The sequence below is a fragment of the Carassius auratus genome, chromosome 27, assembly GCF_003368295.1.
Source record: "Carassius auratus strain Wakin chromosome 27, ASM336829v1, whole genome shotgun sequence".
In the NCBI taxonomy this organism is placed as follows: domain Eukaryota; kingdom Metazoa; phylum Chordata; class Actinopteri; order Cypriniformes; family Cyprinidae; genus Carassius; species Carassius auratus.
Window position 1 is genome coordinate 2,313,663 of NC_039269.1, and position 21,935 is coordinate 2,335,597.

Consider the following 21,935-nt stretch of genomic DNA (forward strand, 5'->3'; position numbering starts at 1 on the left):
ACAGTGTCTGATCTCCATGTTGTTATTGGGAGGATTCATGAGTGTATGGAGGAGTTCATATCAGTAAACATCCACAAGAGCAATAAAAATTCATGCATCTTAATAAGAAGCATCAAAGGGAATAAGGTTGTGCATATCCTGATGCTCTTTGTAGGTATGCAGTTCATCTCTTAATACAGATATTAATGTGGCCTGACCCCAATAGCACCTCTTACATCAAAAAGTAAACCTAAAGCAGGCTGTTCCTCCACTATCTGCCAAGATTCATTACTGTAAAGAGACTTTGTGATGGGCTGGTTTGTCTCTCAAACATCTGTTTTGACTGTATGAGTAATCATTGTGAAAATCCCAGTGATAAGATTGATCATTACTAACAAGCTCATCTGTATGACTAAGTAAAGTCTGTGCATAATTATTTCAATTCACAATTAACAGACTATCAGTGTGTGTTGCAACTGAATAATTGACGCTGTTTTGATCCTGTGAAGCTCCATAATAAAGTTGAATGTGTCTGTGAAGTAAAGCAAAAGTACCTACTGTCCTGAGTGTTTAAACGCAGATGCACATTCATTCTGAACCAGTGTTTACACTCAATTTAAGAAAAAACATGTAACCAATGAATTTGATATTGGTGAAAGCTTATGTTGTTTAATCTATTGCATCTAAGCCATATTTGGAATCGAAAATTGGAATGGAAAAATCAGTTACAGAAGACCTTATTTATAGTTTTAGCAGAAGCTGTTTTTTAGAAGATCCAGTAACTTTAGAGATCACATCTTAACCACAGACTGTCTTCTTGTAGAAAGGCACAAACCGTTTTCATCTGTTTATGACAAGAACAGAGAATTTCTGCAAGATGCTGCATGATGATGATATCATGTATTAATTAGATATTTATTGATTATTTTTTCATAATTTAAGTTTCTATAATGGATTTTATATGTGTTACATGATGTGAATTTAATGCAGCAATGCTCTCTCTCCTTACTTAAATGTATTTAATGAAATATCTAAGATACTTGTTTCGTCATGTTAAATCTACTCTCAATGCAAAGTGAAATTGCTTAAAAATAAATTGAATAAAATGTTTTGCCAGACAGGTTTGGTTAAAGGGAGAAAATAAAAAATACAATGATGTTGGTCAAAACATCTATCTACAACAATTAAAATGCAGCAAAGTGAAACACACACACGCACACACACACACACACACACACACACACAAAAACAGCCCTTAGAGGGATACCCCATCTTTTACACCCTCAGGCCATATGTATATGGCTTTCTTTGGTTAGATGAACACAAACCAAGAGATTTAGAAAAGAAAATATCCCTGCATATAATGCAATTGTACAGAACGTCCAATGATAACGCTTCAAAAACTAAACAACTACACAGATAAAGAAGACAGTAACCGATACAAACCCTGTTTAAATATAAAGCCATTAACATGATTATAATATATAGATTATAAAATAAAAAGAAACATCCAAACATTGAGCGTCAGCGACTTTTATTTTGTAAATTGTGACTTTTGAACAGGAAGTGTCTGACTGAAAGTCTCCTCCAGTCTTCTCTGCAGCAGAAGTCATTTAAAGTCATTTACAGGAGTCATTTAAAGCTCGTGGCGTGTCTGTGTGGTCCTTGTGAAAATGTCCGCGGTGATTCCTCGTGTCGAGCAGCTGTCATCGAGAGTGGTCCGTGTTTTGGGCTGTAACCCGGGGCCCATGACACTGCAGGGCACCAACACATACCTGGTCGGGACAGGCAGAAGGTACACGAGAGTTATTGAGTTATTTGCCACTTACAACCTACTTATGGAACGTAACAAGTTTATGAATGTTTATTTTCCGTGTCAGGCGAGTGTTAATTGATGCAGGCGAGCGCGCGGTACCGGAGTATATTGTCAGTCTGCGCGAGGCTCTGAAGCAGCATGACACGTCAATACAGCACATTATAGTCACACACTGGCATCACGACCACACTGGAGGAGTGCAGGATATACTCTCAAACTTTCACACAGGTCAATAATATGTGTGTTGTGTACAGGTTTTGAGATTTGTGCTTAAAAATTTGAATTTGTGCTCCCAAATAACTCTTTAACTGATAATGTAAATGTAAATCTCATTATTTTAGTATGAAAACAGTGGTGTATATAAGAAAATATTGCTAATGTAGCTACATGGGTTGCAGATTCAGAGCTGAGGGTCAGTAAACTCCCTCGGTGCCCTCCACAGGAAGAAGTGATTGGAGACCTGAAGAAGAAATATTCCTATCTTAGTGATGGTGATGTGATAAAGACTGAGGGGGCAACATTACGGTAAATACACACGCGCTCAAAAGTTTTGGGTCGGTACGATTTTTTAAATGTTTTTGAAAGTCTCTTATATGCTCACCAAAGTTGAATTAGTACAATTGTAAAAAATGAAAATAACTATTTTCTTATTGATATATTTTAACAGAAAAACAGTGATGAAACAGTGAAAAGCTGAATTTTACCCCACACATGATCGTTTAGAAATCATTCTAATATGCTGATTTGAAACTTTTGTGACAATTAATTGTGACAATTAAAGTCTTTACTGTGACTTCTGATCAATTTAAACCGTCCTTGCAGAATAAAAGTATATTATTAAAAAAAATACTTATTCAAATCTTAAAAAAAAAAATATATATATATATATATATATATATATATATATATATTTCATTTTAACTCCCACACATCCCGAGTCTTGAAAGCCTATTTTTACATAAATACATTAGGCAAAGTAGTGTGTACATTTATACATTCAAAAACAATAGTAGGTTGTTTAGCTTTTCTTTCTATATTGTATGTGCAAATAGGGTGCTGTTTACTCCCGGACACACAGATGATCACATGGCATTATTGCTGGAGGAGGAGCAAGCTGTGTTTTCAGGTGACTGTATTCTTGGAGAGGGAACGGCCGTGTTTGAGGACCTCCATGATTACATGAAGTCACTGCAGAAGCTCCTAAACATGAAGGCTGACCTCATATATCCAGGTGAGTGCATGTGTGATGATTGTTTTATTTTCAGAGTGCTTTATACACAAAATTTTCAGTGACACCAAGAAATGCTTATGTGTATTTGTGTTTCAGGTCATGGTCCAGTGGTCCAAGATGCATGTTCTAAGATCTGTGAGTACATAACTCATCGCAACGCAAGAGAACAGCAGATCCTAAACGTTCTGCAGGAGAACAGCGGAAATGCATTCACCTCCGGCGATCTGGTTAAAGTGGTGTACAAGGTTCAGCTCTTTTCTAAATGATCGTAACTCTTTTAATTCGACTGCATTTATATTTAACGGTGTCAAACTTGCAATCTATAAAGAGAGAAAATAAAACAACCGATATAAAGTGGGGACCAAAAGTATAAGGAAAATTCCCTTCAATTTGTTATGCAGATAATGCAGACTGCAATGAAAATATTTGTATGAAATCCTAAAAATGCAAAAGAAACACATTTTCACCAGTGGTCTCCGATACTTGTTCCCCTCTGTATGTAAAAAAATAACTGTGTGACTATCAGAAAATTTGCAAATAATGAGAGTACATTATTTATAGAAATGTTATTTTCTAAATTGTGTACATGATTTTCATCTGCTTTTTTATGTTGTCTGTAATATGCCAGGAGACCCCTGAACACCTGCACAGAGCAGCAGAGTTTAACTTGCTGCACCATTTAAAGAAACTCCACAAGGAAGGAAAGATCTGCCTGGGTATGTGTGTCTGTGTATGTGTGTGCACGCATGTCTGTGAGTGCACCTGTGCACTATTGCCTGCCTCTGTTAACGTTAATTTTTGTTTCCTTGCAGCTGAAGGCTCAAATGACAAGAAGTGGAAGAGCAATCTGTGACACTTTTTACCCAGGACACTCATCTCTCACAGTAACTAATAAAAGGTTCCCAGTAAGATCGACTTAAGGGGACACTGGGTGTTTAAATTTTGAACTTCTGTGAAAACCTGCTCTGATAAGAGGCTATTAAAATGAGAAAATATGTACAAGGTAATGACCCTTGTAATCCTGTGAAATGTTATTGTTGTTTTGGACATATACTACCATCTGATGAATGTAGCATCACATGAAAACAGTAGCAAAAATAATTTTTCCATGAGAGACTGCGTACAATAACATGCAAGTAAAATAAAGCCACCTTTATGAGGCTAATGATATAACTGGAATTATGTTATTTCTATTACTGTAATTATTTAATGAGATACAAATATAAAGTGCCTTTAATTTGTAACATTTAATTATTTTAAATGTTGTACATCCCTAAAAATGTAGTTGTTTAAATAATTTCATTGATTAATTATGTTATGCTAAATCGCAAATAAATGATTGTTTACGGATTGTTGTTTTCAAAAATGTTGTCTTATTTCTTTATATGTCGTTAGAGTGCATTGTTTCAGCCAGCAGGCCTAAAAGCGTTTGTTATGATTGTGCATTATTATAAGATTTTAAAAAAAATAGTATTTGCGTTTACTGCATGAAGGAGTTAAAAATACAGACTGGGGTGGTGCAGCCCCATTTTTTAGACAGGAATCGTGAACCGGAAGTTTACGTCTGTTTACTTGCACCCGCTACGGTACAGACCGAATGCGCTCGGAGGCGACACAGCTGACAGCCCGAGCTACCGCTACGTCCAAGGACAAGGATTACACGGCGAAGATCTGATGGTGTGTCGGAGTCGCGTGCAGAAAGACGCGACAGAATACCGTTTAACGACGCCGATGGAATTAATCGTGGTTATTAATCTAGCGCAGATAACGGGGCAGAATGCGCGTGTGTGACGCGGCCGAGCGCGCGCGCTGCAGTATCCGCGCAGAGGCGCGTGAGCCCCCGGCTGCAGGTCGACCGTCGATCCAGTGTGTTGTTTTGGTGAATATGTGTCGAAATGAAAAGAAAATGGTGCTGTAAAGAAACAATTAGGGTGTTTATATATAGTTATAATAAAGCATATCTGTTTGGGTGTTTTGTTTTGTTGAAATGAGCCAGCGCAGTATGTCTGCGTCTCCACAACGCTTATAAACGTCTCGGATAGCCTCTGTGCTGAATGATAAGCCGCTGCCGGTTTATCTGAGAGTCTGTTATGCTGTTGATTCAGTGTGCGTCTGTGTGCGTGACGCGCTGAGGATGGCATCCGGTGCCGGTGGGGAGGCGGGCGATGGGGGCCCCGCACCTGTGAAACCGTTCCTGTACTTGTGTGAGGAGCCTACACAGGGTTTGAAATCTAAGAGCCTCCCCGCACTCAGCGGCAGTCATGCTCCGGAGCAGGACGCAGACAAGACTCTGCTCTCTTCCCCGCACTGCTCCCCCGTCAGGACCGAGCGGCGTGAGCCGGAGAGACGCGCCGCTGCTGCGCTCCTGACGCTCCGCATGCCGCGGCTGCCCGTGAGGCGATATGTGGACAGGATCCTGTCGGACTCGCGCTGCTTTCTGTTCTGCATGTGTTACCTCACCTTCATCCAGTCTCTGATGGTTTCCGGCTATCTCAGCAGTGTCATTACCACCATAGGTAATATACCTGACCACTAGCAGATCTTCTCTCCTCTCCTCTCCTCTCAACTTTTCACCTAAAGCCTCATCTTGTTTTATCTCATCCCAGTCTACATCCATCTATCCAACTGAATGTCAAATTTTTCCAATTTCTCAGTCTCTTAACTAAATACCATCAACGTCGGGAAAGTTCAAATGAATTCCACTACACATTACAAAATGCATGTTTTAAAAAGTAATTTGTGACATATTTCCTTAGATTACACAAATTTTGTAATTTAATCTAAATACTCTAGAATACTTTGGAATCCTAATAAGGTAATGAAAAAGAAAAATAACGCCCACCAAACATAGGACTTAGTTTTCCTCTTCCTCATCAGCTTTCCTTCATTTCTTGATTGGAACACAATTCCGACAATCTTTAAAATAAATAAATACATAAAAAATTATTTCTTGCTGTTCAAGAAGCACAATGCCAGGGCATGTAAACTTTTTGAATCAAGCGAACAGATTATTTTGTCCTTTAGTTTAGGAAACATTGAAGTATTAATTTCTGAAGACTAGCACTAAATGGGAAAAAAAGATCTTTAAACAAAAGAAGAAAAATTGACATCAAATTCTGCAAGGAGTATAAAATTCATGATCAGAACTGTAGTTTAGGATGTGTCATAAAATCAATTGCTGTTGATACTTAAATGCCTGTTTTCACCTGGATGTAACTGTAATTTCATTACCACCCATTTACAATGTAACTAATGAAATACGGTTACTTACTTCCCGACCCTGGATATCATCTTTTTTTATCTCATCTCAGTCTCGTCTCCTCTTAATAACATTTCGGTCTCACCTCTTTGTTTCTCATGTTGTTTCATCTGATCTCATCCTAATCTCAGTCTCTTCCTCTTAATAGCATTTCAATCTTGTCTCATTTAGTCTTCTTTCATCTCACCCCAAATCTCAACTTTCTAGTTTAAATCTGCTTTCCTCTCAGCATCTCAACCATGTTCTGTTTCAACATTGGAGTATATTTATGAATTTTCTACTAAACTAATCCTGTGTTTTCCAGAAAAGCGGTACAGTCTGCGGAGCTCAGAGTCGGGTCTTCTGGTCAGCTGTTTTGACATCGGTAGTCTCCTCGTTGTGGTGTTCATTAGCTACTTTGGTGGGCGGAGCCAGAGGCCTCGGTGGTTGGCTGTAGGGGGTGTGCTCATTGCTGTGGGTGCCGCCCTCTTCTCCCTACCTCACTTCATCTCTCCACCGTATCAGCTGGAGGAGCTGAACAGCACAGTAGGGGGAGAGGGGCTCTGTGCCGGTGGTAATGGCAGCGGTCAGGAGAGGTCAGCACTGTCCAGGTGCCAGCGGGACCGGGAGGAGCGTGAGCATGCCCTCTATGTGGTGCTGTTCATCTGCGCTCAGATCCTCGTGGGAATGGGTTCGACTCCCATATACACCCTTGGACCAACTTACCTGGATGACAATGTGAAGAAAGAGAACGCATCCCTGTACCTGGGTGAGTCGAAGTGAGGCTTTGTCTGTGTGTTGTTGAATAGCTGGGTCAGTCAATCAGGTAAAGTGTGTGATTACGGGCCACGTTTTTTCTTACATGAGATCTATGCAACCATTACTTTGTCGCTTCATATCCATATGAATTTAGCAGGTCATTTTCTGAAGAGACTCTATCACTTATGAACAGATTTAATTTAGGCTTTGTATTATGAGCACTTGTGTTATTTGCCTCTTTATGATGAATCGTTAGATTTATTCCTTATTTGTCACTTTGGATAAAGCATCTGTAAACTGAATAAATTCCTACTTTTTCATCTAATATTTGTATTTTATTTTACATGAGCTTTATTCCAATTGACAAAAACTATTTTTTTGTTTTATGTTAACAATAACTAAACTAACACTGAGTCTGTGGAGTGACAGACTTACATAATCTGATTTGATTTAATGCGGACTGATCGGTGTGTTAGTCTTACTAGTTCTGTACATGCATAGAACAATATTTTAGAAGATTTTCTTTAGGTTTCATATTTAACATCTTTAAACAGAAAATCAACATTTGGAACTGACATTTAATAATTAGCTAAGTGGCCATGGTACCAGTCCGTGCTAAAAGTCTAAAATTTGCAAATATAAGCTGTTTGTACCAGTAAATAATAAGAGTATATTTGTTATTGTCTAAGTATGATATGAATGTGTTTGACAGGAAGCCACAAGTGAGATTAGGTTTTGTCCACAACAGTGCCTTTTAGCCTGATGGTTAACACGTTTTTTTTTTCTACTTTCTAAAAAAAAACCTGTGACCTTAATTCTGCCATTAGCATATGAAAGCTAAAGAAATGTAATTGTTCTCTCTTGTGCATGTTTAGCTATCATGTATGTGATGGGAGCTCTTGGCCCAGCCGCTGGGTATCTGCTGGGTGGGATTCTGATCGGATTCTACGTCGACCCTGGGACAATAGTCAGTATTGATCAGAGTGATCCACGGTTTGTGGGAAACTGGTGAGGAAAACCTTGTCCTCTCATTTGCTGTTTATTAATTAACTAACATTGCAGTAACCCTGACACAGCACTGTGACCCTCTCTGTGTCTGTCTCTTTCTCAGGTGGAGTGGATTTCTTCTGTGTGCTGTGGCAATGTTGTTGGTAATCTTCCCCATGTTTTCCTTCCCTAAAAAACTTCCTCCACGGCACAAGAAAAGTAAAAGCAGTGTAAAAAAGGGTGCAGGGGATGTCTCCAGTGATGATGAAATGAAGAAGGAAAAGAGCAAGGCTGTCTCATCCTCCATGGGTTTTGGCAAAAATATCAAAGGTGCAACCTAATGTCAAATCTAAAATCTGATTCTGATCAGATCATCTTTGAAGAATTATGTCACACTAGATATTTGATACAGCGAGCTAAGATTTGCCTTTTAGTAATGGCTAGCAAGATACAAATGGCTATTTTATTTTATTTAATATTTATTTTTAAACAATATTCCTTAACTTGACTGTCTGGTGTTCTTTTTATCTTTATATATATATATATATATATATATATATATATATATATATATATATATATATATATATATATATATATATATATATATATATATATATAAAATAAATAAATGACATATTTCTCTTTTCTTTTTTTCAGTTTTATTAATTTCAGTACTCCAGATTACTGCAGTTTTTTACTAGTTTTAGTTAACAATAACAATGCAGATTTTTTTTTAGTATAAACACATTTTGGATGACAATATTTAAAACCAAATAATAAATCTGTCTTGTTTCTCTCTCTGTCTGTTTCTGTCTCTCTCTCCAGATTTGCCAAAAGCAGCTGTGCGTATATTGAGTAACGTGACGTTTTTATTTGTGAGTTTGTCGTATACGGCGGAATGTGCCATCGTCACAGCCTTCATCACTTTCATTCCTAAATTCATTGAATCTCAATTTGGTGTTCCAGCATCTAATGCCAGTATATACACAGGTACAACACACACATACTCACACACTGACACAAACATGTGTCGATCTGATCACAGTACTCACTGTGGGTGTTTATTAATTGTGAGTTTGTGTGTGCAGGTCTGATCATTGTACCCAGTGCAGGTGTCGGTATAGTTTTAGGTGGGTACATCATTAAGAAACTGAAACTTGGTGCAAGAGAAGCAGCAAAGCTGGCCATGATCTGCAGTGGCGTGTCTTTGCTCTGCTTTTCCACTCTCTTCATTGTCGGCTGCGAGAGCATCAACCTCGGTGGAATCAATATCCCTTACACCGCCGGGTAATGGAGTAAAACCCTGTAGACCCCTACATAAATATCACCTGGGAAACATGAGCTGCACTGAATGATGTTCTATTTGTTTTTTGCAGGCCGACACTGACTCTGTCTCACCGAAACCTGACGGCAAGCTGTAATGTCAACTGTGGCTGCAGGATTCACGAGTATGCGCCTGTCTGTGGCTCTGATGGCATCACCTACTTTAACCCATGTCTGGCTGGCTGCAGCAACTTTGCCAACCAAACCTCAGGAGTAAGTCATTTTTAATCAAGTTTAAATGTTAGATCAACAGCGAATCCAGGGTTTGTCCAAACCATGTTGGGGTTTATTTTGCTGTAATGCCCAACTGATTGCATGCTTACTTTAAAACAAAAGCTGTTTACAGTGATTAAGCATATGCTTGCTACAATTTATACTTTTAGATTTTTTTTTTTTTTTGTGTGTGTCCATTTTAATTTTTCTGGACCTTGTTTTAATGGTTAAAATAAACATGAAATCAAAAGGCATGTCTTATTGAAATCTTACAACTTAAAAAAAAAAAAAAAGTCTAATGCAATGTCTAATCAGTTGAATTCATACAACTATTACGTTTTTATGACTGAATTTTGTATTTCAGTCACACATTTTCCACATTTGCGATAATCATAGGGTCCTAAAATAATTTCTGGACCCCTGGCTATGAGTCGTGGACCCCACACCCCACTTTGAGAGTCACTGGCTTAAGATATCAACATTTTTCATGGTAGCCTAAAAATTTAACCACCCAAAAAAATGGTCTCTGTCAGTATTGTTGACATTATTCATGTGTATCGTAACAATGCGTTTTCTCCCTCTCAGATCAGAAACTATTCGGACTGCGCATGTATTCAGAGCAGACAGGTGATCACGCCGTCGGGAGGAAAACATGATCTGCAGGTGGTGATCGTGAAGACATACCTAAACGAGAATGGTTATGCCCTGGCAGGAAAGTGTGAGCGCACATGTGGAACGCTCATCACCTTCCTCATCTTTCTCTTCATCGTGACTCTCATAACTGCCTGTGCTCAGCCGTCCGTCATCATCGTTACGCTCAGGTCTGCCTCTCTCCATGTACTTAGCTATCTTCTCTCTGTATCTCTTTGTTTTATTCATTCCTCTTTTAATTCCTGAGCAGGTCAGTGGAGGAAGAGGACAGGCCGTTTGCTCTGGGAATGCAGTTTGTTCTTCTCAGGACTCTTGGTAGGATTGGACTGGATTTTATTGAATTAATCATTTTTTGACTGTCCAGTAAAGCTGAGCAAATATTGAATATTCATCATATGTTCAGGACTGATTTGCTTGCCATATAGGGTTAAGCTTGATTTTAATGACTTTTCTATTTGGCCATTACATTTCCTGAAGACCATCTCACAAGAGCATTTATATCATTTCTTGGCTCATGACTTGGAAGAGTATTTAAACCAAGATGTTATAATAGCATCATAAAATATAAGCTGCTTTATTAAAGCTGCAGTAGGGAATTTTTGACGCTCTAGCGGTTAATAAACAGAACTGTTTGCGTTTTGCGGAAGAACATTGTAGTGTAGCCGGAACTACTTCTCTCTGTTTATGTCTATGAAGAATCACAAAGGTACCCTAGTGATTCAGGACAAGCCAAAAACACGGTTTGGAAAATGGATTCATGGTGTACTCGCTTATTATGTTAATTTTTCTACATTTTGAACACAAACAAAGTTACGGACCGCAGCTCTGATTGGTTATTTTTTACCGGGAGCGATGGAGTTTCTGCAAATGGCAATAGGACCACTGGGAGGAGCCAGAGGAGCTTGATTTTTTTCACAGATTATCTGTCTCATATTCTACTGTCAGGACATAATGACAGGTTTAACAAATATGTAAAAAATATATTTTTACAAAAGTTCCCTACTGCAGCTTTAAGTGATTCAAAAAGGATGATTTTTTCATATATTAAAAGGTTGATGATACCAAAATACAGAAAAACTGTAATATTTAGATTTTTTTTTTTGGATGTATGGAAAGTTAAAAAGAACATTATCCCTTTGAAATGGAAACCTTTTGTAACATTATAAATATCCTTACTAACACTTGATCAATTTATCTTTAAAAAAAAAAATTCTTTAAAAACAAAACTTATTGAACCCAAACCTTTGAATGGTAGTATAGATAAAAACTAAATCTAAAAATAATCTAATAATCTAATATTTTTCTCACAGCCCTACTGTTGATTACCACAATGTATCAGTTAGTTGCTGAAATTATGAATATTTAAACAAATTTTCTCTCTTTCGGTCTCCCCAGCCTACATCCCCACTCCTATCTATTTTGGGGCTGTGATTGACACCACCTGTATGCTGTGGCAGCATGATTGTGGTTTCCATGGGTCCTGCTGGGAGTACGATGTCACTTCCCTCCGCTTTGTTTACTTTGGGCTGGCTGCGAGCTTGAAGTTCCTTGGCTTCCTGTTCATCTTTCTCACCTGGTATTCGCTCAAGCAGCGCGAGGAGCAGGCGCACACACATACGCACACACACACGCTTTACCCATTGGACACGGTGAGCCACCTAATCTGTCACGCAGGAGGTCACAAAGGCCACGCCCGCACACGCTCCTGTCCTGTCTTCCTGCCACGCCCACCAGAACACTCCCACGCTGCAATGCCAACTGGACACGCCCTTAGCCGTGGTAACAGCTGCCCTGGCAATGGCCTGAAAGCAATAACTCCGCCCATACGGTCACTTGAAAAAGTGGCGGTCTGAGGACTGGAGCCTTGCGCGCGCACACACGTACTCGCTCATACACATGCATGAAACTTCATACAATTATGACGGCCGATTATGTAAATGGAAACATACCACAACATTTAAAGCCATTGCTGGTGCCTTTTCTTTAAACACACACACATACACACTTCAAAGACATATTATCACAGATTTTGTGAAGCACTGATTAGTAACAAAACTTTTTTGACAATACCTCAGATTGATGAATACCGCTGTTCATCATGACATACCAACACAAACATACTCAAACACATATAGTCATCTCATCTAGTTACCTATAGTGTTAGTTGTGCACATATTCTTTTGCTTCTCCTGTACAGCAGACAAAATACATGTATTTGTTTAACTCATTTATTCATCCATTTTTCAACAGTGAAGGGAAAGAGACTGCAAACTTTACTATGCAAACTCCTCCCATCGCACTGGCTCCTCCTAATTCCCCACTAGCCCCTCCCCTAAAAAAAACCCTCCATACCCACCATTTTTTTCTTCACCCAAACTGTAAACTCCTCCCACAGTACTGACTTCAGATGTGTTTGACAGATAGATCGGTGTACAACATCAAAGTTCCACAAAAGCAATAGAGTGCAGAGTGCTACATGTGCTTTCAACTCACTCTCGTGGAGCTTTGATGTCATTCACCAATCGGTCTGCACAGCGGCACTTCACATCGAACATGCCTTCTTCTCATTGGCTCCTCACAAACTTTAAATCCCTCCCTTAAACAACCTCCCTTTCAACTATTTTGGCCACACCCAGATTGTAAACTCCTCCCCCAGTACAGACTCCTCCTAAATCTAAATAGCCCCTCCCATACTTTAAAATCCCTCCTCTAAAACAACAGGCTTGTTTGAGATGAACTACACTAGCCTGTCACCGGCTGGCAAGATCTGCCACTTGCAGTCGGGGACGGAATTGAAATCAGAGACATCAAGTCAGACAATTTCTGCTACTGGTGACGATCGTGCAGTGTTTGCATGCCATCACAGATAAAGTTAAATAAATGCAATATTTGTCAAATACAGAGATGTTTTAGAAATGTTTTCAGAAACACTTTTTATATACTGTTTAATACAGCGCCATCTGTTTATGAATAAAGTTCAACCTTAACATATTCTATTTAAATACCAATAGAGGTAAATATGATTTTATCAGTGTTTTTTGATACGTGACCCAATATAAGTGCGACTAAACTAAAAAAGCTTTTACTGTTAAAACAACAGCAGTGCCAAAGTCAGACAAATATTCTAACCAGAATGCATTGCTTTTGATTTTGAGGCACTGCATGAAGACGAACAAGCCTAACATATCTGCCAACTATATTGACCACTCCTATAGTGTAGACTCCTCACGCAATATTGACTCATACAAGTTGTGGCTCCTCCCAAACTTCAAACTCCTCCCTTAAACCAACCTCCCTATAAACAATTTAATTTCCTCCCCCAATGTAAGCTCCTCCTTCCACTCCGACTCCTCCTGAATAACAGTAGCTCCTCCCAAACTCCAAACCACTCCCTTAATACCTCTCTACTAACTATATTTATGTACCAAGTCCAGAGTGTAAACTCCTCCCACATTACTGACTCCACACAATCAGTGGTCCTCCCAGACTTTAAACCCCACCCACTGTTTTGACTCCAGCTTGTTCCATTTATTTTATCAACTGTTATCTTGTGTGCTGTATTAAATATTTAGCTTGTTAGTCCTTTAATGACAGTGTTTTTGCAACAGTTGGTGCAGTGCGCGCATCTTTTTGGTTTTCTGTGTCTTTTTGCATAACTTCTGACTTTTGTGCATCATATCAGTATTCAAATTGTTCCTTTCAGTTTGTCTTGATCATAAGCAGACATCTTAGTAAGTAACACGCGCACAAATACAGCATATATATAGGAGACACATCATATCATCTCATGTTCACACAGATCATGTATACTCCTGAAAACATGCTCTCACATCTCTGTAGATGGTCATCTGTTTGTGCTGAAATTGAGCCAGTATTAGTGAGGTTGATGGTAATGCAACTGAAAACACCAGCTCTGAGCAGAAATCAGCTTCATTCCTGATCACTGCAGGACTTCAATAGAAACATACTGCTGAGGAAACAGTGTTTCATTTGCCTCTCCCTCTTTAACCCGTCCCTTCCTATGTTACTGTGCTCCATTTGCAAACAGAAGACACGTTCGTACAATTATTTATTTGAAGTTACTTGAAGGTTTGGCTAATTAGAGGCAAACCTGGAGAAATTCTTTATTAACTGTTTTGGTTTACTTGTACGAATAAATGATTTGTGTCAATAAAATGTCTAAATAAAATGATTTTGATTGTGTGCTGTGATTTTGTGTTTTGGAATGTTGTTGTTTTAACAGGTTTATAGTGAATACAAAAAATGCAGTGATTTGATCATGTTGTTTTATTTTAATATAACACATATATTAACATAAAGGAGACTTGAATGTTTGGCACTGAACCCACACTCATCCTGTTGAACTAAATGTGCAGTAAATGTAGTTGAACCTAGTATTTGTTTAATGTCATCTGTCATGTCCAGATTCTGGGGCAATGTTTCTGGATTCATATGAAACATTAATTCCAAATATCAGTTTATCTTTTTTAATTATTCTGAAAAATAAATATAATTATAATTTAATTCATTACAAACTTTGTGTGTGTGTGCCTGTGTGTGTGAAATGTTCTGCTTAAAAACTCCTCCCACCGGTAGGTGACGCTGTGAACTCGTCATTGCTGTACCACGTGTGTCGCTCTTCGTGACGTGCGTCCGCTACGTGTTCGACCCTTCCGCGTGCTCTGTAGAGTGTCGCGTGTGCCGCTATCATGGCTCTGTACAACTTTAAAAAGATTATGGTGGTTCCCACCGCTAAGGTAAGAAAATAACGGCGTGTTTTCACTCACATATGCATGGTTAAATGTTATAAAGAGTATTGTTGGTGTTGTCGTTAATAACGGACATTGACAGTATGTTGCACGTATTGTACACGTGCGCGCGGTGTTGAGCCATTTAACTTTTTATATATTGTCATTTTATTTGCTGTCAACATCCAACATGGTTTTACAGGCGTCATATGTTAAAATGAAACGAGTGGTAGTTGTGGGGTTCATCTGTACAGGGATGAAGTATATTAATGTGGTTAAGGGCTTTGGTTAAATTAATTTTAAATAAACGTTACCACGATTCCTATGAACATGGAAAACCTTACAACTTTAATAGTTTTTCCCTTCCATTAGGCTACTGGTAAAATTCAGATATAAGGGAATTTCCGAAAAACATATTTATTTCTAGTTGTTTTTCACTGTCTAAGATTGATAAGTGCAGCCTTTGTAAAAGAATATAATAATATTGTTGTGTTCGTTATGTAATTGTTATATAAAATCCTTAAGTAGCCATTAATGCAGGAAAAATCTGAGAAAAGTCACGGGATGTCATTTGTCAATATTTGTGGGAACCCTGGTGTGTATCAGTATGGGAACTTGAAACTTTTTATTATATATAAAAAAGTAATAATAGTAAAGCAAGAGTAAACTAACATTACAGTTTCTTTTTGATTTTCTCCCTGTAGGATTTCATCGATTTGACTTTATCCAAAACCCAGCGAAAAACTCCCACTGTAATACACAAACACTATCAGATCCACCGAATTAGACATTTCTATATGCGTAAAGTCAAATTCACCCAGCAGAACTACCATGATCGACTGTCACAGATCCTCACCGACTTTCCCAAACTGGACGTAAGTCTCACACAAAACTATATGCATTGGATAAAGCTCATATTTGTTGATTCTTCCTAGTCATCACTTGTTTAGTAGATAAATGACTAACTGTGTGTTTTAGGATATTCACCCCTTCTATGCTGATCTGATGAATGTGCTGTATGATAAAGATCATTATAAACTGGCTTTGGGTCAGATCAACATCGCCAAGAACCTTATTGACAAGTGAGTCTTTTGAATTTAACAACGTCATGCACATTACTTATTAGAATTAATTTGTGGTTGATTTTATTTAATATGTTGGCTGATTATTATTATTTTTTTTCTCATCTGTGTATGAGTAAACTGTGTGTCTGTGTATTCGTAGTGTTGCTAAAGATTATGTGCGGCTAATGAAATATGGAGACTCACTGTATCGCTGCAAGCAGCTGAAACGGGCCGCACTGGGGCGCATGTGCACCATCTTAAAGCGACAGAAACAGAGTCTGGAGTATTTAGAACAAGGTGCAAACACTTAAACACATATACAGATACTTTAAAAAAAAAAAAAACAGACGGTTCTTTGAGTTCTTTAATGTTGATAATTTTGGAGGATTATTTGGCTTCACTGATCAAGGCATAAATGTGAAACAAAAATAAGCACTAATTCTTTTACTTCCGATGCACATTTGTGCATACTAAATGCATATTTATTTTACCGCAGTGCGGCAGCATCTGTCCCGTTTACCCACTATTGACCCAAATACCAGAACCCTCCTGCTGTGTGGTTACCCCAACGTTGGCAAGTCCAGCTTTATCAACAAGGTTGGTTTGTAAAATTTGTGCATGTGAAGGTAAATTAAATGTCAAGTTTTTAATATTAGGTTTTAATGGAGTGTGTGTGTACAGGTGACCCGTGCTGATGTTGAGGTCCAGCCGTACGCCTTCACTACCAAATCTTTGTTTGTGGGTCATATGGATTACAGATACCTGCGCTGGCAGGTGAGTGATAGAAAAATGCATGGTTTCCAGACAGTGATTAATGGCACTGATTTTATATTATATGAATTAATACCAAATGTTCTTGATAATTATGGCTGTGTGTTTGTAGGTGGTTGATACCCCTGGTATTTTGGATCATCCTCTTGAAGAAAGGAATACCATAGAAATGCAGGCCATCACGGCTCTGGCTCACCTGCGTGCTGCTGTGCTCTATGTCATGGATGTGTCAGAGCAGTGCGGACACAATCTCTCACAACAACTAGAGCTCTTCAACAATATACGGCCACTGTTTGCCAATAAGGTACACACACATATGAAGAATTAACTTAAATGCTGTAAACATTTTTTTTTTTTTTTGTGCTGAATGATGGCAGTGATGATTATTTGTGTATTCTGCAGCCGTTGATCGTGTTGGCCAATAAGTGTGACGTGAAGAAGATCAGTGAACTCTCAGAGGAGAACCAGGTAAACTGAGATTCTAAATCTTTCAAAAATGTTGAAAAAAAACATCTTTTAAAAAGTAGGTCCATATATTTGATGCATTATATTCAGAGGCATCTAAAGCCTTATTATATCTTTATGAATGCTGACAGATGAATTCAAGCACTTCAGACCAGTATGTGAATGTTCCAAAGAACTGGGGAACTTTTAAGTATTTAGAATGAATACTTTTATTTATAGGGATATGTTAAATGGATCAAAAGGGACAGTAAAGAAGACATTAATATTGTCATAAGATCTTTAAGATTTTTTTAATAATCCTGGAAAAAAATATTAAGCGGCACAACTTTTGATGATGAGAAGAAATGCTTCTTAAAGCTGCAGTCTGTAAATTTTGCCTCTTTGTCTCCATCTCTGTTTGAAAACCTGCAACTGCAGCTGTTTCTGGAATTATCTTCCTTGCGTGGGTTGTGCTCCGGCACGGCTCCTGCACAGATTAATCAAATTTTTCGAGGAGTATGTTACATGTGGCAGTCATTCACCGCACCGGTGTGGATATTTACTTTACTTCACAATCACAGATTAGAGCCTACTTTCTTAAAATATATGACCCAAATAATAATTTTCAACCGTATATTGATATTAATTTCATTCACATGTTTCATAAACACACAATCCTTTCTGGACAACAGTCTGCCATCAAAATGATTAATTTAATTTTTCCAGCTGCTGTGGGAATAGGCTATAATCAAATGATCCATCACCTGCAGGATCCTCACATGTAGCCGGGACAACAACTTCATGTTTACAGATGTGACGTAATGACGCAGCAGTCCATGTTGCATTTTCCCGTGACAACCTACCAGTTCCACTCAAATTAAAAAAACATTTATTATAAGCTAACCGTTGTGAAAAAGGTTAAAGGCAAAAGTTTTGAACACTCACTGGTTATGTACTTGCTCAAATGTTGATTTCGGATAATTTTTAACCAAAAAAAGTTACAGACTGCAGCTTTAAGCTGCAAATCGGCAGCAAATCAACATATTAGAATGATTTTTGAAGCATCATGAGACACTGAAGACTGGGGTAATTGCCTGCAAAAAAAATCTGTAATTTTTTGTATATTTTTAAAATATAAAGTATGTGTGTGTGTGTGTGTGTGTGTGTGTATATATATATATATATATATATATATATATATATATATATAAAAATTGTAATATATATTAAAACTGTTTATTTTCTATACTGTTTTTGCTCCAATAATGCAGCCTTGGTCAGCATAATATACTTCTTTCAAAAACATTTTATTTTAAAGTGCTTTTTGTTCCTTTATAAACTTTTATTGCGAAGATTCACCTTTTGTGTTCCACTGACAAAATAACCACACAGATTGGAAGACCGTTTTAAGTTTCCATTTAACAGAAGTTTTCTGATCGCCAGTTTTGTTTCAAAAGATCTTCTTAGCTTCATAATGTTATTTTTTCAGCAATTGACTTATATGCATGTTAGATTTAGTCTCAAAGAGTTTAGAGAAAAAAGAAACGTGATAAAGACGTAGCTGCAACTAGTTGAGACTTTCTGCAGTAACACTGAAACTTTGTTCTGTGTGTCTAGAAAATCTTTTCGGATCTCATTGCTGAGGGGATCACAGTGATTGAGACCAGCACTCTGACAGAAGAGGGAGTGATGCAGGTGAAGGCTGAGGTGAGATCACTTCTACTCACTCAACACATGCTCTTCATTTTGTGTACCAATTTTAAGAGGAAGAGAGCATTTGTAGATTGGTGGTATAAACAATTTATGATCATATGTTTATAGGCATGTGATCGGCTGTTGGCTCACCGTGTGGACACAAAGATGAAAACCAAGAAGGTCCATGATGTTTTGAACAGACTTCATCTGGCGGTGCCTACCAAGAGAGATCAAAAGGTACATGCTCTTTGCACTTCTTAGACCAGTGTCATCTTGATCATAAGCATATTTCTTTGGTAATGGTTCCTGTGAATATAGTGCGTTTGTAAACCATTTTGATTTGGTTTGTTCAGGAAAGGCCTCCGTTTATTCCTGAAGGGGCTCTGCTCCGTAGAAAGGCGATGGAGACGAATGCTCCCAAACGCAAACTGGAGAGAGACCTTGAGGTCGAGCTGGGAGATGATTACACACTGGATCTACAGAGTAAGATATAAACATACACGCGTACACACATATACACTCCAGACATGTCTAAAAATGTTGTCTTGTGTATTCAGAATACTGGGACTTGATGAATCCAGAAGAAAAGCAGGATAAGGTTCCTGAGATTTGGGAGGGGCACAATATTGCTGACTACATTGACCCGGAGATCATGAAGGTATGAAACAAATGCTTTGATTTCAAACTTTTTAAGGACTGTAACCACTGATATCAAGTGCCTCCTGAAATTCAGATTAGAGGTAACTTATAAGGATTTCTGATGACAATTGGCCTCCGTAGTGAATATTTGGTTACATCCTTGTTTCAGATGACATGTTTTGAATTTCTGTCCTTTCTCTCATTCTCAGAGGCTGGAAGATTTGGAGCGGGAAGAGGAGCTACGTGAGAAGGCTGGAGAGTACGACTCTGAGGAGGAAAGTGAGGATGAAGAGATGCAGGAGATCCGGCAGCTTGCCAGTCAGATTCGTGAGAAACGGAAGTTGAAGATTCTCGCATCAAAAGAGAAAGACAAACAGGGACCCAGAATGCCCCGCACAGCCAAGAAGGTCAGTCTTTCTGTCCAGCAGTCTTATTTTTGTATGTGTTTAAATGATAGGAAGTGTTTTTTTATATATCAGACATTACTTGCATATTTTAGGTAGAGTTTGCAGTTATCGAAGGGATAGTTCAACCAAAAATGAAAATTCTGTTATTAATCACTCACACTCATGTCGTTCATTTATCTTTGTTACACATTACATGTATTTAAAATAGCAAGTACAGTAAAGTATGAATAATTATACATAACTAACCTCAAGACGAACCCTATTCCTAACCCTTAAAATAAGTATATTTTTAATTAATGTTATTCAGTACCTAAATGTATACGGTAATTACTCTGTAACAAGGATACCTTAAGATAAGTGACTAAGTGTTTCTAATATGGAATATTTGTTGTTCAGCATCCTATTAAAACACGTTTTGTCAGCTTTTTAGTTCGCTGGTTAAAGATGGGTTGATTTGATTGGTATATGTGGTTGCAGGTGGAAAGAGCGACTCTGGAGAAGGAGATGGTTGATCTGGGTTTGGACATGACCGATAAAGATGATGTAAGAACCTGTATACTTAAAGCTTTTCCATTATTCATAACCCGATTGGTAACACACTTCATTGTGTGTGCCATATGGTCATATACATATCTGAGCATGCTTGTGTTCACCTTATGTCCCTCTAGAGCCACTATGCTCGGAGATCTCGCTCTCTGGTTCGAAAGAGGAAGAGGGAAGTCTCTGCACCACCAACATCACGCACTCGCAGTCAGAGTGCCTCGAGACCACCACGGGACCAGTCAGGAGTCAGAGATGCCAAGGTAGTGCCTGCGTTACCTGAAGCATAATCATATCCTGAAATCAATATTACAGATAGTATTATAAATATAATGTATATATTCTAGACTAATATGAAATTAATTTATGATAGTCACTCATTTAGCAGGTTATAGAGATTTTGGTAACACTTTAAATTAAGCTTCACATTTTAAATGGTTTATAGAGGTTATATATAGGTTGTTTACAGTGCCTTATAAATAATTGATAGTTATAACTTCATAGTGCCTTTAATACAATACCTGTCGAATAGCAAGCCATTTTTAACTCATGATAAATATGCTTAATTTTTATTCATACTCGTTTCATGATGCAGCAAAATTGACTTCTAGTCAGATTGAAGTATGTTGTATTTGTAGTTTTCACATTCATTTATTAAGCATTTATAACGAGTTAAAAATGGTTTACTATGTGGCAAGTATTGCATGATATCACCCTTTTTATTCAGCTGTTTTTCACTTTATACATTAATGCATTTGTAAAAGATTTATTGGTCATTAATGAATAAAGGGAATCTTAATTCCTTAGTAAAGTGTTACAAAGATTTTCATAGAGCGATGTTCATTGGACTCTGTCTTATTTCTCCCAGATGTTGAAGAAGGTAAAGACCATGATGAAGAGCTCACAGAAGGAGATGAACAGGCAGGGAAGGAAGGGTGAATCTGATCGACATGTGTTTGATGTCAAACCCAAACATCTCCTTTCTGGGAAGAGGAAATCTGGTAGCACCAGCCACAGATAAATGCAGCCTTATTCACATACATCTCTTATGTACTCATACCTGTCCTTATGCCATAATTAATAAATATTTGTTATATTCTGTACTTTTAATAGTTCTTTCTGATACAGATGATAATACACCTTTAAACATGAGTTATTGAAATGCATGTTAATCGCATCATTCGAAATGTCTGATATGATGCAGAATGATGAAGTGTACAGGATCATGATTTTGAACCCTTCATCACTTTAGCAAACAAATGATCTGAAGCAGTGGGAGTCAAATAAACCAGCTAAAGTATTAAACCCTGATATTCACGTGTGAAGTTCTTTACTAACGTTGAGCAGTGAGTAGTCTGTCTTTCTGTGTGGGGTGGGGTGTTCAAACCTTCCAGTATACTTGGGTAAAGATTTCTGTATTTTGAATT

The 21,935-nt window shown here is 38.0% G+C and overlaps 3 protein-coding genes across 3 annotated transcripts; all 3 read left to right on the forward strand.

Annotated features, from left to right (window-relative positions):
* Positions 1-1,520: 1,520 nt before the first annotated feature.
* Positions 1,521-4,370, forward strand: LOC113045058 (endoribonuclease LACTB2). Its single transcript, XM_026205189.1, has 7 exons — positions 1,521-1,774; positions 1,860-2,023; positions 2,194-2,320; positions 2,848-3,026; positions 3,123-3,271; positions 3,655-3,742; positions 3,839-4,370. Exons 1-7 carry the CDS (start codon positions 1,653-1,655, stop codon positions 3,877-3,879), a joined length of 870 nt encoding a protein of 289 aa, XP_026060974.1. The 5' UTR covers positions 1,521-1,652; the 3' UTR covers positions 3,880-4,370.
* A 208-nt stretch (positions 4,371-4,578) lies between these two features.
* Positions 4,579-14,408, forward strand: LOC113045059 (solute carrier organic anion transporter family member 5A1-like). The gene is made up of 10 exons (XM_026205191.1): positions 4,579-5,542; positions 6,590-7,033; positions 7,899-8,031; positions 8,135-8,340; positions 8,839-9,003; positions 9,102-9,300; positions 9,390-9,549; positions 10,135-10,370; positions 10,451-10,515; positions 11,596-14,408. The coding sequence occupies exons 1-10, from the start codon at positions 5,161-5,163 to the stop codon at positions 12,051-12,053; spliced, it is 2,448 nt and encodes an 815-aa protein (XP_026060976.1). The 5' UTR covers positions 4,579-5,160; the 3' UTR covers positions 12,054-14,408.
* A 431-nt stretch (positions 14,409-14,839) lies between these two features.
* Positions 14,840-21,813, forward strand: LOC113045060 (nucleolar GTP-binding protein 1). The gene is made up of 16 exons (XM_026205192.1): positions 14,840-14,957; positions 15,653-15,823; positions 15,927-16,030; positions 16,173-16,309; positions 16,509-16,609; positions 16,694-16,786; positions 16,896-17,087; positions 17,186-17,251; positions 18,845-18,934; positions 19,049-19,159; positions 19,276-19,405; positions 19,480-19,580; positions 19,771-19,968; positions 20,446-20,511; positions 20,637-20,771; positions 21,377-21,813. Exons 1-16 carry the CDS (start codon positions 14,910-14,912, stop codon positions 21,527-21,529), a joined length of 1,896 nt encoding a protein of 631 aa, XP_026060977.1. The 5' UTR covers positions 14,840-14,909; the 3' UTR covers positions 21,530-21,813.
* Positions 21,814-21,935: the final 122 nt, after the last annotated feature.